The sequence below is a fragment of the Vipera ursinii genome (genome assembly GCF_947247035.1).
Source record: "Vipera ursinii genome assembly, chromosome: 2".
NCBI lineage: Eukaryota > Metazoa > Chordata > Lepidosauria > Squamata > Viperidae > Vipera > Vipera ursinii.
In genome coordinates this window covers 79543314-79557524 of record NC_139513.1, presented here as the reverse complement: position 1 = coordinate 79557524, position 14211 = coordinate 79543314, and the positions used below count along the sequence as shown (strand labels likewise).

The 14211-nt window shown below is 38.3% G+C and overlaps 1 protein-coding gene across 4 annotated transcripts in view; it reads left to right on the top strand.

Moving 5' to 3' along the window:
• Positions 1-14211, top strand: part of GRIA1 (glutamate ionotropic receptor AMPA type subunit 1) — a 256690-nt gene that overhangs the window by 153224 nt on the left and 89255 nt on the right. For all 4 annotated transcript variants that reach the window (XM_083356155.1, XM_083356154.1, XM_083356152.1 and 1 more), the window contains one exon: positions 970-1023. In XM_083356155.1, the coding sequence (XP_083212281.1) occupies positions 970-1023 (54 nt within the window). The remainder of the gene's footprint in view (positions 1-969; positions 1024-14211) is intronic.

The following is a 14211-nucleotide window of genomic DNA, read 5'->3' as shown; positions in this document are numbered from 1 at the left end:
TACTCCAGCAGATGGTAGAGGACAGGAAGGCCTGGAGGAACGTTGTCCATAGGGTCGCGATGGGTCGAACATGACTTCGCAGCTAACAACAACAACATCATTCTGTAAGAGATACAGACTAGAAGTTATAAAGGGTACTCTCAAGATCTTCAGTAATTGGATAATGATTTGCATTTCTTTTATCTATGAGTCAATGTAACTCCAGAAATTCACAGTGGTCATTCTTGGGGCTTTTTCTCAGCTGCTGAATTGGAGTGCTCTCCACCCATGCTTGAATTGGCAGAAATCTGTACTGGCATGAAATTGCTGTCCTTATTGCCAATTGCCTATATTTCAAGTCATCACAATTCCCGGATTTCTCACCAAGGAAATGAGTGACATGGATTACACACACCTTGGAATAAAGAGGAAAAACCTCTTTTAATCCCTTAAGACCTAAAAACAAATTTTGACTATCTCATTCATGGATTGAGATAAAGATAATGCCAGAGCCAACAGCAGAAAAACATGATGTTGTCATGTCACGCTTGGCTGTCACTAGGTACAAGGCTCAAAATGAAATAAACAAGTTCTCTTTTGGGTATTGCAGCAAACCAAAGGAACAATTCACTCTGTATTTTGTTTCCTTGAGTTTTGCCAAATGTGAATATACATCTGGGCAGTATGTTCGTAAACATTGCCTGATGATCACAATCAATTGGCTTGTGAGACAAAGAGCACACATATTAATGCTTGTGACATCTTTGAAGGTATCCCATGTTTGCATTTTTTTTCAATCTCTCTTACCGATTACTATCAGGTATACCTCCACATATCACAAATTGTATTTGAATGTAGGAGTTCTATTCTTTAACCAGCTTCAATCACAGTGAAACGTTTATTTACTCCACGAACAGGGTAAAATTATTAGAGTGGCATTTCGCAGTTTGCCAGTAATTTTTTGTGTGTGTTTTATTTTTCTAATTACAGATAATCAAGCTTGAAAAAAACGGGATAGGATACCACTATATCCTTGCAACTTTGGTAAGATGGATCTCACTCTTTAGCTATAATGTGTATGTTTTGATCAATTCCTCTTTACTATCTGTAAAAGATACTGCATACCTGGGAATAGTCTTCAGCATATTGTGATGGTACATGGTGGTATTCTAATAGATTATTCTAAGTAATTGGCTATCTAACATAAACTATCCCAGAATTAATACAAGGAGGAAGAAATTAAGCTCTTTCTGTACTTGTCTCCTTATCCTCATAATTTCAGTTTACTCTTGAACATCCCTAGCAATGAATCTGCATGACATCATCTTAACTCTGTTCATGGTTTTTGTTAAGTTAGTTGATCAAATGCTGATGAAGATTCTCAGTCATCCAAGTAGACTTGCCTGGAAGTTGACTCATGACAACTGGACTAATTTTCTTGTTGGTTGAGAATTTTTGCTGCCCATCTAAGCAGTTTCTTCAGTCTGAAGATGATTTGCGGAAATATGAGTGGGCAGAGTTGTTGGAATGTGCCAACTCCTAAAATTCTTAGGGGTATTCCCACACCACCCTCAGGGTTTTGTCCCTCAAATGTGTGATAATATTCTTTGAAGTTTCTCAGTCATTGTCTGGAAGACAAATCATAACAACTAACATTATTTTCCTGTGGGTTTGAGATGTTATATGCGTAAAAAAAATCTATGGTGAAGAAAAGTTATTTGAAACTGTTTTTATGGAGGATTCTCTTTGGAGAGCAATAAATGTAACTTATTGTGAAAAAAATAATCTGCTATTAAGGAATGGTGAAGAACGAGAAGATTATGATGATATACTCATCCATTTGATATAAAGTGAAGATTTATTTATTTATTTATTTATTTGAAAAAAATAATGTTGCAGTGAGCAGCCCCAGTTGAACCTCAACATCATCATGTCAACTAGGAAATAATGTGTAATCTGTTAGATGCTGTCCCCATCATTTGTTGCTTTCTAATTGCCCATTTGGCATCACCTTGGATTTCAAGATCCTAGACTTAAGACAGCTCTAATTATTTTCTTTTCTCTAATGCTTTTGCCAGTGATTCCTCATATTCTGTCCTAAAGCAAAGCCATATACTTTCCATGGGATTTGGCCTGGAATATCTCCAAGATCCCACACAATCTGAATTTATTTTGTTATCTGGATTCAATCTATTTTTTTTAAAAAAAATTATTTCAGTTTATATAACCATTCATCTCAACAATGACTTTGGGCAGGAAACAGCAATACAAATAATTAAAGAAATACATATACAAAACTTAAAATAAATAATAGCTGAGAAAACCACCAATCACCTGCATAGCCAGGAAACAGATCCCTTTATATAATAAGGGTCACAGGTCCAAGTACAGAACCAGGCATTTAGGGCCTTACAAGCTAGCAAAATCAGGGCCAATCTGATCTCCAGGGGGAGAATATTCCAAAGGGCACCTTATGGGACCTGGAGCATGCCCATTGTGCCTAACTGAACAGAATAGGTAGAAACAACTGAGGAGAGATGGTCATTTAAGTAATCTGATATAAGGGGCAAAGATATAACCTTGAGTAGTAGGATGAAGAGTACAGCCAAGATGATACTAAGATAAAAGTAACTTGAGTCCAGTCAGATCTCTAACCCAAGTAAACCTTTCAGATGAGACCCTCAGTGGTTCTCATGAACATTAAGGGAGGGAGGGAGTTCTTTCATACATGTAAGATTCTCTTACTATAGCCTTATAAGAAAAATAGTATGAGCTTGAGTGATTTGGGTTTCTTAGTCTGGTCTATCTTGGAAGCTGACACCTTGTTCCAAGCCATAAACAGCTTTAAAAGTGACTACCAGCTCACTGAATTATACCCAGAAGCACACTGTAGCCGATGCAGCTTGTGGTGTCACATTTGCCAAATAACCTGTTCCATTTACATTCTGCACCAGCTGAAACTGCCAAATGTTCTTGAAGTGTATAGTGTGTTATAGCAGTGCAGACAGGAGGTTACAAGGGCATGAGTTACTATGAGCATGCCCTCCTGGTTTAGGGACAAGTGCAGTTGACCCACAAAGTTGTGCAAAAGCCCTTCAAGCAATGACTGCCTCCTGTGTAACATCCAGGAGGTGTGAGTCCATGAGGACTTCCAGATTGTGCAGTGAGTCTGTCTGGAGCAATGCCACTTCATCATGAACAAAAGATGAAAGATCCCTGGCACCAGAAGGTTCAAACGCTCAAAGCCTCTCAGTTTTGCTTGGGTTGAGCCAAAGCCTGTTTCTTCCCATCATGACTCCCACGGTCTCCAGACACTGGGTCAACATGTCCATGGCATCACTAAGACAGCCTGGGGGTGGGAATATAAATCTAAGTAATATCAACATACTCACTCTAAACTGTCAGATGACCTTTCCCAGCATCTTCAGTTAGATGTTAAACAGGAGAAAAGAGAGAACTGAGGCCTGTATATCCACAAAGTAATATATATTATTGAGGGCCATCAGCTGAAGAACAATATCCCTAATTTGGGCTGGGTGTATAAGTATTGCAAAATGAGAATGGATTACACTTTTTTTAGAGATGAATGTTTCTGATTTCAGGCCCCCAAACCTGAAAGAAATATAATTTCTACTCAAAATCTTTTTAATTTTACACAGTTTAATATTCAAGACTATTACAAGAATCAAGAGCAAATTATAAGTGTGGATAAACATGGATCAAAACCCTTTAAACAGTCAGAGGAATGTTTGTTGTCAAAAGATCTTTGAGTTTGAGGATCTTTCTTGGATTTCTGGTGAGAAATCTTCTAGTAATCTTCTAAGGTTTGTTATCTGTATGTCAGAGGCACATGGCTTCCATATGTCTGTAGTTTCAAACTCATTTAATTTAGGCCACCACACCGCTATAAACTGGTCATAATTGCTTTCACTCTCAGCTAAACTGCCTGGCATTCAGTCAGTGCACCAAAAGGGAAGCATTCCATGTCCCATTAGAAATCCCAAGTGTCCCCTCAGCAAAAGAACAGATTGGGACTTCAGTCAAGTATAGCATTCTAGTTGCCTTCTGAGTCAGTGGTAAACATTTGCTTCTTCATCAAGCAGATTAAGGGAAAGTGGACTTTGGTTTTTATCTCTTTATGCCCGAAGAAAACTAGAATCGCCTTTTAATCCATTTTTAAACCACACAGATAAGCTGCTTTATTGGGACAGATCGATTTAGAAGAAAAGAGGCAGAAAGGAACCAGGAGAGGACAGGTGCCTTCTCTATGCTCTTCAGTCTCATATGACTTACTTAATAAATACGGATAGAGCTGCAGGACAGGTTGCCTTACAAAGTGCTTTATTGCTGGTACAAGTCATTCATAAGAAATATGTGCAGAGAACCTCCTCACTGACTAGTCAAGACAAGATGCAAAGCTGCCACCGAAGATTCAGCTAAGGTGACATCTGAAATGCATTCGACCGGTTTGAGTACAACCTACAAAAATAAGCTCTTGGGGAGCCCAAATAGCCTTTGAATATGAATAGCTACTTTGGCATCCATATATCCTTTAGCAATCACTTGATTTTGCCTAAATAAAAAAAAATGAGAGTAACTGAAAACTGCAATAGAAGAATAGAATAGAATAGAAAAGAATAGAATAGAATAGAATAGAATAGAATAGAATAGAATAGAATAGAATAGAATAGAATAGAATAGAATAGAACAACTTTATTGTCATTTTGGATGTACACTAATCAGCATACATTAAAATAAAATTTTGTTGCATACAGCTCTCAAGAGGTCATATACTACAGAAGTATGACAAAAATAAATAAATAAATAAATAAATTATAATTATACATATACCCACATATATTATATGATACAGAGAAACAACAGTCTAGTTCGGGTTATGTATACATGTGCATGGCGAGAAAAACTAATCTTGACAATTTACCTAGGGAACAAAGCTATTACAGAATCGTGTAGTCCTGCTAGAAACAATTTGAAATCTCCTCCCAGAGGGGAGCAACAGAAACAGACCATAAAGTGGGTGTGTGGCGTCTCTAACAATGCTTTGAGCTCTAAGCACATAGCGCTTATAAGCAGCATCCTGAATATAAGGGAGCGAGCTTCCTATGATCTTCTCAGCTGTCCTTACCATTCTCTGTATGGACTTTCTATCTGAGGCACTGCTGCCACCAAACCAGACAGTGATGCAGTTTGTTAGAAAGCTTTCAATCGTTCCTCTGTAAAAAGTGGCCAGGACAGAAGGAGAAAGATGTGCCCTCCTCATCGAACACAGGAAATGCGGGCGCTGGTTGTTTGCACGCTTCACTAAGGATGACATGTGGAGAGACCAATTCAGATTGTTAGTTATCTGCACCCCCAGGTACTTAAGACTGTTGAAAGTTTTGTCTGTCTGGAGATTCTCAAGTCGCCCAGGTCAGAGTTGTCTCAAGGGTGTGTTTTTTCTTCAAAAGGCAACTTGACTGTTTTTGTTTTGTTTTGTTGTTTCCTTGAGGAAGAAGAAGAAAACATCAGTTCTGATGGCGGGGGAGGGGGGGATGGAAGGATAGGTAGGGACAGTTGAGGCTGCATGGTGGGGGCATGAAGGATAAGTTCTGATAGGAAGGGGGGGTGGGAATGGAAGGATTGCATTTCTTTGCAGTCATCTGGTCATTAGCTCTCGCTCTCTCTCTCTGAGAGATGGAAGGAAGGATAGGTGGAAAATGAAAAATCCTGCTAATTTTTTTTAGAAGAAGTCAAGAGTTTAAAAAACACTAATAGTATTTCTATTCTCTTTTTCGCACCCCCACTTTAAATGCCTAAGTAAATGTCAATAATTGAAAACTTTAATAAGGACTGAATAAAGTAAGTTAGGGCAAAACCAAATGTTGATCCTCAAACCAGACAGGACCGATGTCCCTGACTTTTAAACAGTGCTTTTTTTGTAAAAGAAAAAGGTGCCGGAACTCACACATGTCATACAAACCACCTTGCCTACCCTACAAGGTTCCATCCAAAAAAGGTGCCGGAACTCCGTTCTGAGCGTTCTATGAGAAAAAAAGCCCTGCTTTTAAAGCTGGGAAAAGAGAAGGAGGAGGAAAAGACCTGGAATTCAAACCAGGACTCAGAAATATATAGAGGCAGAACACTCCATATGTAACTTCTTTCTTGTTTGCAGTAAAACAGACAAGTCTAGCATGTGAAACTTTTCTTGATAGTTGGTTATTATGGACTTGGTTTTCTGGAGAGCTGGGTATGGTATACAGTAAATAGTATGTTATATCAAGCCTGACAACTTTACTAAAATACTAAGAATTTTTCTTCAATTCAAGTGATTTTCTAGGATCCTAAAGACATTTTTCCTATTCCTTACATTTTGTTTCCTAAAGTGCACTATTATGCAATATATAGCGATGCTTACACATACATTGTTACATTTTGCCATCTTCACTGCAGTTCTTCATGAAATAAGAACAGGGAAATAAAAAACAGAATCTGAAAATACATGCAACTGGGTAGCATCCATGTTTTTCCCTAAAGCATTTTTACAGCCCCCAAATGCAGAACATATGCTGCCTTGTTTGTGTATAACTGGCTTTGCAAGATAGCCCCACCATAATCCTTCTTTCTCTTTTCCTGTTGCTTTGCGCTGCAAAGTAAAATACAAGGACATCACTTATTATTCATTAATTAATCCAAACAGAATCACTGTTCTTCCTCAATCAACCCCAACATTATCTTAAAATTTTCAAAATAAAAGTGAACATAGAATTGCCCTAATTCTCCATAATATAGTTGTCTGCTAAGGAGAACTGGCATGGCTTCAAAAAATAACTACCCTAACTACTTTTCATTAGCAGTACTTCTTATGATATCATTTCTACTTCCATGTGTAGTTGGAGTGGATTGGTTATTGCATGTCTTTGTTCTTTGATGACACAATACTTGTCAACTATTCAGTATTTATTGGCTCTCTTATATGCCTAGTTGAACATTGAGGTTGCAGTCATATTTAGCTATGACTACTTGAGGTACCATAAGCTGAATTTCTTGTAAGTAAAGAATTACCCTACATCAGGCATTCTTCCCAATTGAAAGACTCTGCAGATAACTTGAATTTTAGACAAGACTCTTGAAACATAGTTTTTAAAAAACCTCACATTCAGTAAACTAGTAACTGGGGCCATATTTAATTACAAAATTGCCTCATAGAACTCTAGTTCTACCACAGGTGAAGCTTAGGCATTGATTAGACCAGGCCTTTGTGCAGAATGGATTGACCTTCCATTTGTTTTCTGGTTCCTGATCCAATTCCACTTACAATTACCATATTTACAGTACCTGGTTGCCTGCAAGGATATAGGTAGTCCTTAATGACCATTCATTTAGTGACCATTTGAAGTTACAATGGCGATGAAATAAGTTACAACTAAGACTCACATGACCATCTCAGTGTCTCTGCAGTCACATGATTGTGATTTGGGCAACTCTCTTGCATTTACAGTATCATGGCATCCTGCAGTCATATGATCACCTTTTGTGACTTTCTCAGCTGGCTTCTGATAAACCCGTGAGGAAGCTGGCAGGAGGGTTGCAAATTATAGTGATTGATGTCTTGCTTAACGGCCACAGCAAAAAAGCTCATGAGTCCAGAAATGACCTTAATGACATATTTTCCAGTCCCTATTATGGTTGTAAATTGAGAACTACCTGTAAGAAACCGAAGAAGGAGCAAGAAAACAAATGGCTGTAAATTGCCTGCTGTAAGGCATAGATATATTTAAGTTTAACTTTAAGGCTAGCTGTTTCTTGGGAGAAATTGTTTGTCCAATAAACTGAGCCATTGTTTGATTTTAATATCTAAGTGAGATTTTTGTCCTTTTCAGTTCAATTGCCCTTCTCCATGTCTGACCCCAATTACCTGCAGTGTGCACCTGTAAATAATCAATACTAATTGTAGCTTCACTGCCTAATTAGGATTATATGTTAGGTATGCATTAGAAGATTATTCGCATTTGTATAAACATCTGCTCACAGAAGTCTTTCCTTTAAAAAAAAGATTGGATTGTTGATTTTATGTATCTATCTTTCTATTCTAGCAGAGATAAAAATGATTGTGGTTTATTTACGATTCTTAGCTTATTTTGAAATCCCAAACTGCTCCGAGAAAATGTTTCACTGATGGAGCAGTGTCAGTGTCAGCTGGACCCTCTACAGGCAAAAAATATTACTAAATTAAACACACTAGATGGAAAATAATTTTGTCATGGCTTGAAAAACCTTTATTGGTTTCTTATTCAGAATGCTAGTATTTCAAAGACCATCTCCCCATATGAATCTAGCTATCCAGTTTGATAAAACCCAGCTCTAGGTACATTTGCAATGATAAGATTGTTTCTATAATGAAATTCTGAAAGGCTGTCCCAATAACCATATTTTAGGTGCCAGCTCAATTCTGTTTTGTACTCTACAGCAGGACTGATCAGTGTGTAGAGAATAAGCATTGCTGAACTACAGCTTACATTCACCATCCCAATTTAGACCCCTAGGAGATGTAATACAGCAATATTTCAAGTACTACACATTACCCAGCCCTGCACTAAAACAGCCTTCATCAGTTTGGTGCCCACCAAATGTGTTGGGCTGCTGTATTTTCTAGCCAACTAATGGGAAATCTGTATCACACATGTTAAAGGTGATACATCATGATGTTTTGGGTGACACTTCAGTGTTCACCAACACCTGACAACAACTGTTCTCAAAAGTATGACTCTGAAAATCAATTTGATTTACTTGCATTTCATTTTTGTAATATATTGACATTTCTTTATATAATACATTGTACCACACAATTGGACTGTATTTTTTTAAAATGAATATATAAATACTTGTTCCTCTTTTGACTGAAAAATAGGGGAATGACACACCAGCAGACTCAAGTTAGGCATTTCCTGAATTTTTCACAAAAGGTTTACCATCATGACATGATAGCAGTGTTCCAATATCTCAGGGGCTGCCACAAAGAAGAGGGAGTCAAGCTATTCTCCAAAGCGCCTGAAGGCAGGACAAGAAGCAACAGATGGAAACTAGTCAAGGAGAGAAGCAACCTAGAACTAAGGAGAAACTTCCTGACAGTTAGAACAACTAACCAGTGGAACAACCTGCCTCCAGAAGTGGTGAATGCTCCAACACTGGAAGTTTTTAACAAGAGACTGGACAGCCATTTGTCTGAAATGGTATAGGGTTTCCTGCCTTAGCAGGGGGTTGGACTAGATGACCTCCAAGGTCCCTTCCAACTTTTTTTTTATTTATTATTATTATTATTATTATTATTATTATTATTATTATTATTATTATTATTATTATTATTATTATTATTATCACTATTCTAGCCAGCAGGGTTATTTAAGTATTGTATATCAGGTTTGATAAGGCTGCTCTAGAAGCTCTTGATTTATTGTGCTCTTTCTTGTCTTTTAATCGACATTTGTTCTGCAGATTTTAAGCTAGGACACAAATACTCTGTCTCTAAGTATGTGGTAATTTTAATCTGTGTTTGGGTTCTTTATTCTGAATTTTGTAGAAGTGTTTGCTTTGATTCTATGTTCCCTTCCTTGAAGAGAAAGACTTGCTACTATTAGGGCCTTTCCTGCCCTTTGGCAATACAGGTAGTTCTCTACTTACAACCACAACTGAGCCCAAAATTTATGTCGCTAAGTGAGACATTTGTTAAGTGAGTTTTACTCCATTTTACGTCCTTTTTCACTGCACTTGTTAAGTTAGTAACATGGTTGTTAAGTAAATCTGGCTTGTCAGAAGGTCGCAAAAATTGATCACACAACCTCAAGATCCTGCAACCATCCTAAATATGAACCAGTTGCCAAACATCCAAATTTTGATCATGTGACCATGAGGCTGCCGCAATGGTTGTAAGTTGAAAAATGGTCATAAGTCACTGGTTTCCATGCCATTGTAACTTTGAACAATGAACTGTTGTAAGTTGAAGACTATCTGTAGAGGAATTTTTGGGAGTGGTATTAAGAACTGCAAATGGATAAGTGCAATTGTTAATAAGAACTCCATGCATCCTTGGAGGACCATTCTACAAATTTTGAAATAAGCATCCAAATGTATATATCAGACATGTCAAACACAAGGCCCGGGGGCCAGATCCGGCCCGCGAAGTGCTTTAATGTGGCCTACGAAGCCATCCTGGAAACAGTGAGGGAACGGCCCCCACTGCCTTGGCCCTGGCCCAGAGAACCTCCTTCTGCCAGAGACCCTGAGATCTGTCCCATTCCTGCCCAGGCTCCCATAGGCACCCTTGATTCAAATGATGTAGAGATGGCCACGCCTACCCAGTAGGCCATACGCACTCTAACCACGCCCACCCAGTAGGTCATGCCCACCCAGGCCACACCCACCCAGCCCCCTGAGGGCAACCGCAATGCTGATGCAGCCCTCAATGAAATTGAGTTTGACACCCCTGGTATATATAGATGGATTTGTCAGGCATTACGGTCCTCCTACAGTAAATAAATATGATATAGTAACAGGAAAGGGTTGAGAGACCAGTTTTCACACTATTTAGATAATATTCTAGACTAAATTTTGGGAATGCTATATTATTATTATTATTATTATTATTATTATTATTATTATTATTATTATTATTATTATTATCATTATTATTTTATTTAATTTGTATATATGCATAGATAGCAATATAATTTCCTGGAATCAGTTATAAAAAGTGACAGATACTACACATTTAGCAGCAAAAGATATGCAGAAAGCTGGTCCTGAATCACAAATTAATCAACTTAAAGACCTTTAGAGAAGAAGTGTCATTAATCAAGGAGCATCTGAAGCTCTACACATTAATACCCTTTGGGTCATTACATGGTACATCTTCAATAAACATCTACAGACCATAATGTAAATATATATTGGCACCCTGTTGAAATGTTCTGCTTAAATGAATCATGGCCCAATAATTTGTAAGGACAGGCATGCACCAATAAAAAGCTCAGCTAAGCATGATGTAACCTATGAAAATACTTTATTAAAGCAGTACTAGCTGACTCTCTTGAGTGATAGATTAGGAATTCTTTCTCAAATATGGTATGGAACCAGAATTAAATAAAAAAGCAGATATTCCAAACTAAGAAAAATTCTACTTTCCAATATGAAAACAGGGGGGAAAGTGTTCTTGCACAAGTTCTACTGGAAATAGCATGCCAGGATTTAAACTGCTGCTTTTCTTAGAAAAATACAAAGGTGACCGTAGTGACCAGGAAAGGATCGAGAGTCCTAACTTCAACTATTTAGCTGAGCAAAATTGAGGTCTGCAATGCTCCATGCCATTTTCACTTAATGTAAGATGCACAACACTCTTTGTATTTTAGTAAACATAACTCAGTGGAATATATAAAGGTCAGAAGAAACCCTGACATTTTCAAGAAATAAAAAACTTCAAAGTTCTTTCCCACAGTGACTCATACATAAATAATAGTGACATTTTGGGTTTTCCACAGGACAGTTCTCTGAACTCTGCAGAGAACTAAATACACAACTGGTTTAAGAGAGTTTGGTTTTCCGAATATTATTTAATAATTTTAGGGAGTCTAATCATATTATAGCTATATTAAGGATCCATGCAAATAGTTCAAGAAAATTGCAAATTTTCTTCATTAATCCATTTTTTTATACCTGGATGAAACCTGTCTTTGTTCAATGTAACTTTGGTCATCAAAGCCTATCTTAGCTCATATATAATTTTTATTTGTTTGTTTGTTTGTTTTATAATGATAAATGAAAAAAGAAGCTGAGCTTAACACTGCAAGTTTCTTGTTTGGAAACCCTGAAGAAGATTGAAAATAGAGCAAGTAAACTCACCCCCCACAGGAAAGGAAAGGAAAGGAAAGGAAAGGAAAGGAAAGGAAAGGAAAGGAAAGGAAAGGAAAGGAAAGGAAAGGAAAGGAAAGGAAAGGAAAACACCAAGCAGATAATCTGTTACATATTCCAACCTGGGTACCTGAACCTTTATATAAGTAATTAAGTAATGTGCTGTTACATCAGCCATAAAGTACTATGCAGTGCATATTGTGCTGTCACCATGTGGTTGTTTGGGGAGTTACAACATTATGTTAATTTGGGGAATTACAACATTATGCTAATTTGTTCAGCCAACCCCTCCCATTTGTGACATACTTCCTCCTTCTCCTTAAACTCCATTCTATCACTTCCACCATTTCATGCAGTCGATCTACACCAGGCAGGATCATTACTGTCTTTTGACCTTGAAATACCGTCCATTTCATCATCTACCATACCTTGTCTGCTGTAATCTTTTCTGCATGCAAATAAAGGTTCTTCTGGTTGATAAAAAGGTAATTTCATGAGTTCTGCTATCTGGCGAAGGCTGTTAGCAGTGATAATATTCGCTTATAGAGGCCAGGCACAGGGGTCTCAGCATTAAACAACAGTCAGAGTCAGTAATGATCCTGCCTGGTGTAGAGTGACCACATGAAATGGTGGAAGTGATAGAACGGAGTTTAAGGAGAAGGAGGAAGTACGTCACAAATGGGAGGGGTTGGCTGAACAAATTAGCATAATGTAGTTCCCCAAATTAACATAATGTTGTAGTTCCCCAAACAACCACATGGTGGCAGCACAATATGCACTGCATAGTACTTTATGGCTGATGTAACAGCACACTCCCCGTCTGGTATTGTAAAATACCACTATAAATCCTGTAACGGTAGTTATTCAAATGCAAAAAAAGTATGTGATTTGCTTGTTGTCTTTAAGACCTGAAAGACATAAAGGAGGAACATGCATATATGCAACAATAACAACTGCAATTTTCAGGCCTCAAATAGTCTAGATTAAAGTTTAAGTCACTTTTCTTCTTGAAGTCAGGATCCAACAGGGAAAGGCGATGAGTTCAGTCTCCAAAGGGCAAAAGCAAGAGAAGTTCTGTGATGGGTCTGATGAAAGTCTTTATGGTGCCTTGCTTTGCAACCTTTACCTCAACCTTACGTACCTTCCCATCATTACTGGGAATGGCTTTCACAATGAGTCCCTTGGGCCATTCAATTCTTTGAGCTTGTTGGTCCTTGAGCAAAACAAGGTCTCCAACTTGGAGATTGGGGTTCTGATGTTGCCATTTTCTGCGTCCTTGCAAAATAGAAAGATACTTCATCTTCCATCGAATCCAGAAGCAGTTGTCTTTTGCAGAGAGAGGTTTTTGGCATAAGTGCCAGCCTTGACATTCAGTGTCACTAGATTTGGTGTGATATCATTGGGCAATATGGACTAACCTTGCGATGATGCGTACAAGCCTTGTCCACTTGGAGAACCGTTCAAAGCATTGACAGTCCATGATGGCTCTCTGCTCAGATCTGGTGAGAAGGGTCTTGACTTCAGGACGAATCTCTGGATCATTGTCAGGATCTTGAAGTTTGAAGATCTCAGCTGTGCTTTTTTCTGTGGCATGAAGAGGTAATGGTGCTACCCAGCTGTTAGACATATCTTTGGAGAATTCAGTGTCCATTATGTTGATGAATTCTCTGTCTTCAACTGACATGGCTAATTTGTTGTCATCACATGTAGTATGAGACACTGTGCTGCCTAAGTTATCATCACAGGTGATGGCGATAACATCAGGTACCTGGGTATTGTTAAGAGGCTTCTCCTTTTCTTCATGGTGGTGAGGGTATTGTCTGAAGTGAGATACGCTCCCATTCCTTAACACGTGTGTTTTGAAGGAGTTGATCTCTGATGGTGTGCGCGTTCTATTTACGCATATATCTCCCACTATTACCCAGCCTAGGTCAAGTCTTTGTGCATATGGGGCATCATCAGGTCCATTGCAATGCTGGCGTACTTTATGAACTCTGAGAATGTCTCTTCCCAGCAAGACTAAGATGTCAGCAGCCATGTCCATTGGAGGAATCTCAGTAGCCAGGTGCCTTAAGTGGGGATGATGATATGCAGATTCTGGAGTGGGAATCTCTTCCCTGTTGTCTGGTATTTGGTCACACTCAACCAATGATGGCAATGGTATGCCCTTCTTTGTTTGATATGAGAGATCATGAACCCATTAGCTCTTCTGCCAGAGGTCTCTACACGACCAGAACAGGTGTTGAGAGTATATGGTGTTGCATGTCCCTGTATGCCAAAGATATAAAAGAATTTGGGTTTGACCAGGGATCTGTTGCTCTGCTCATCTAT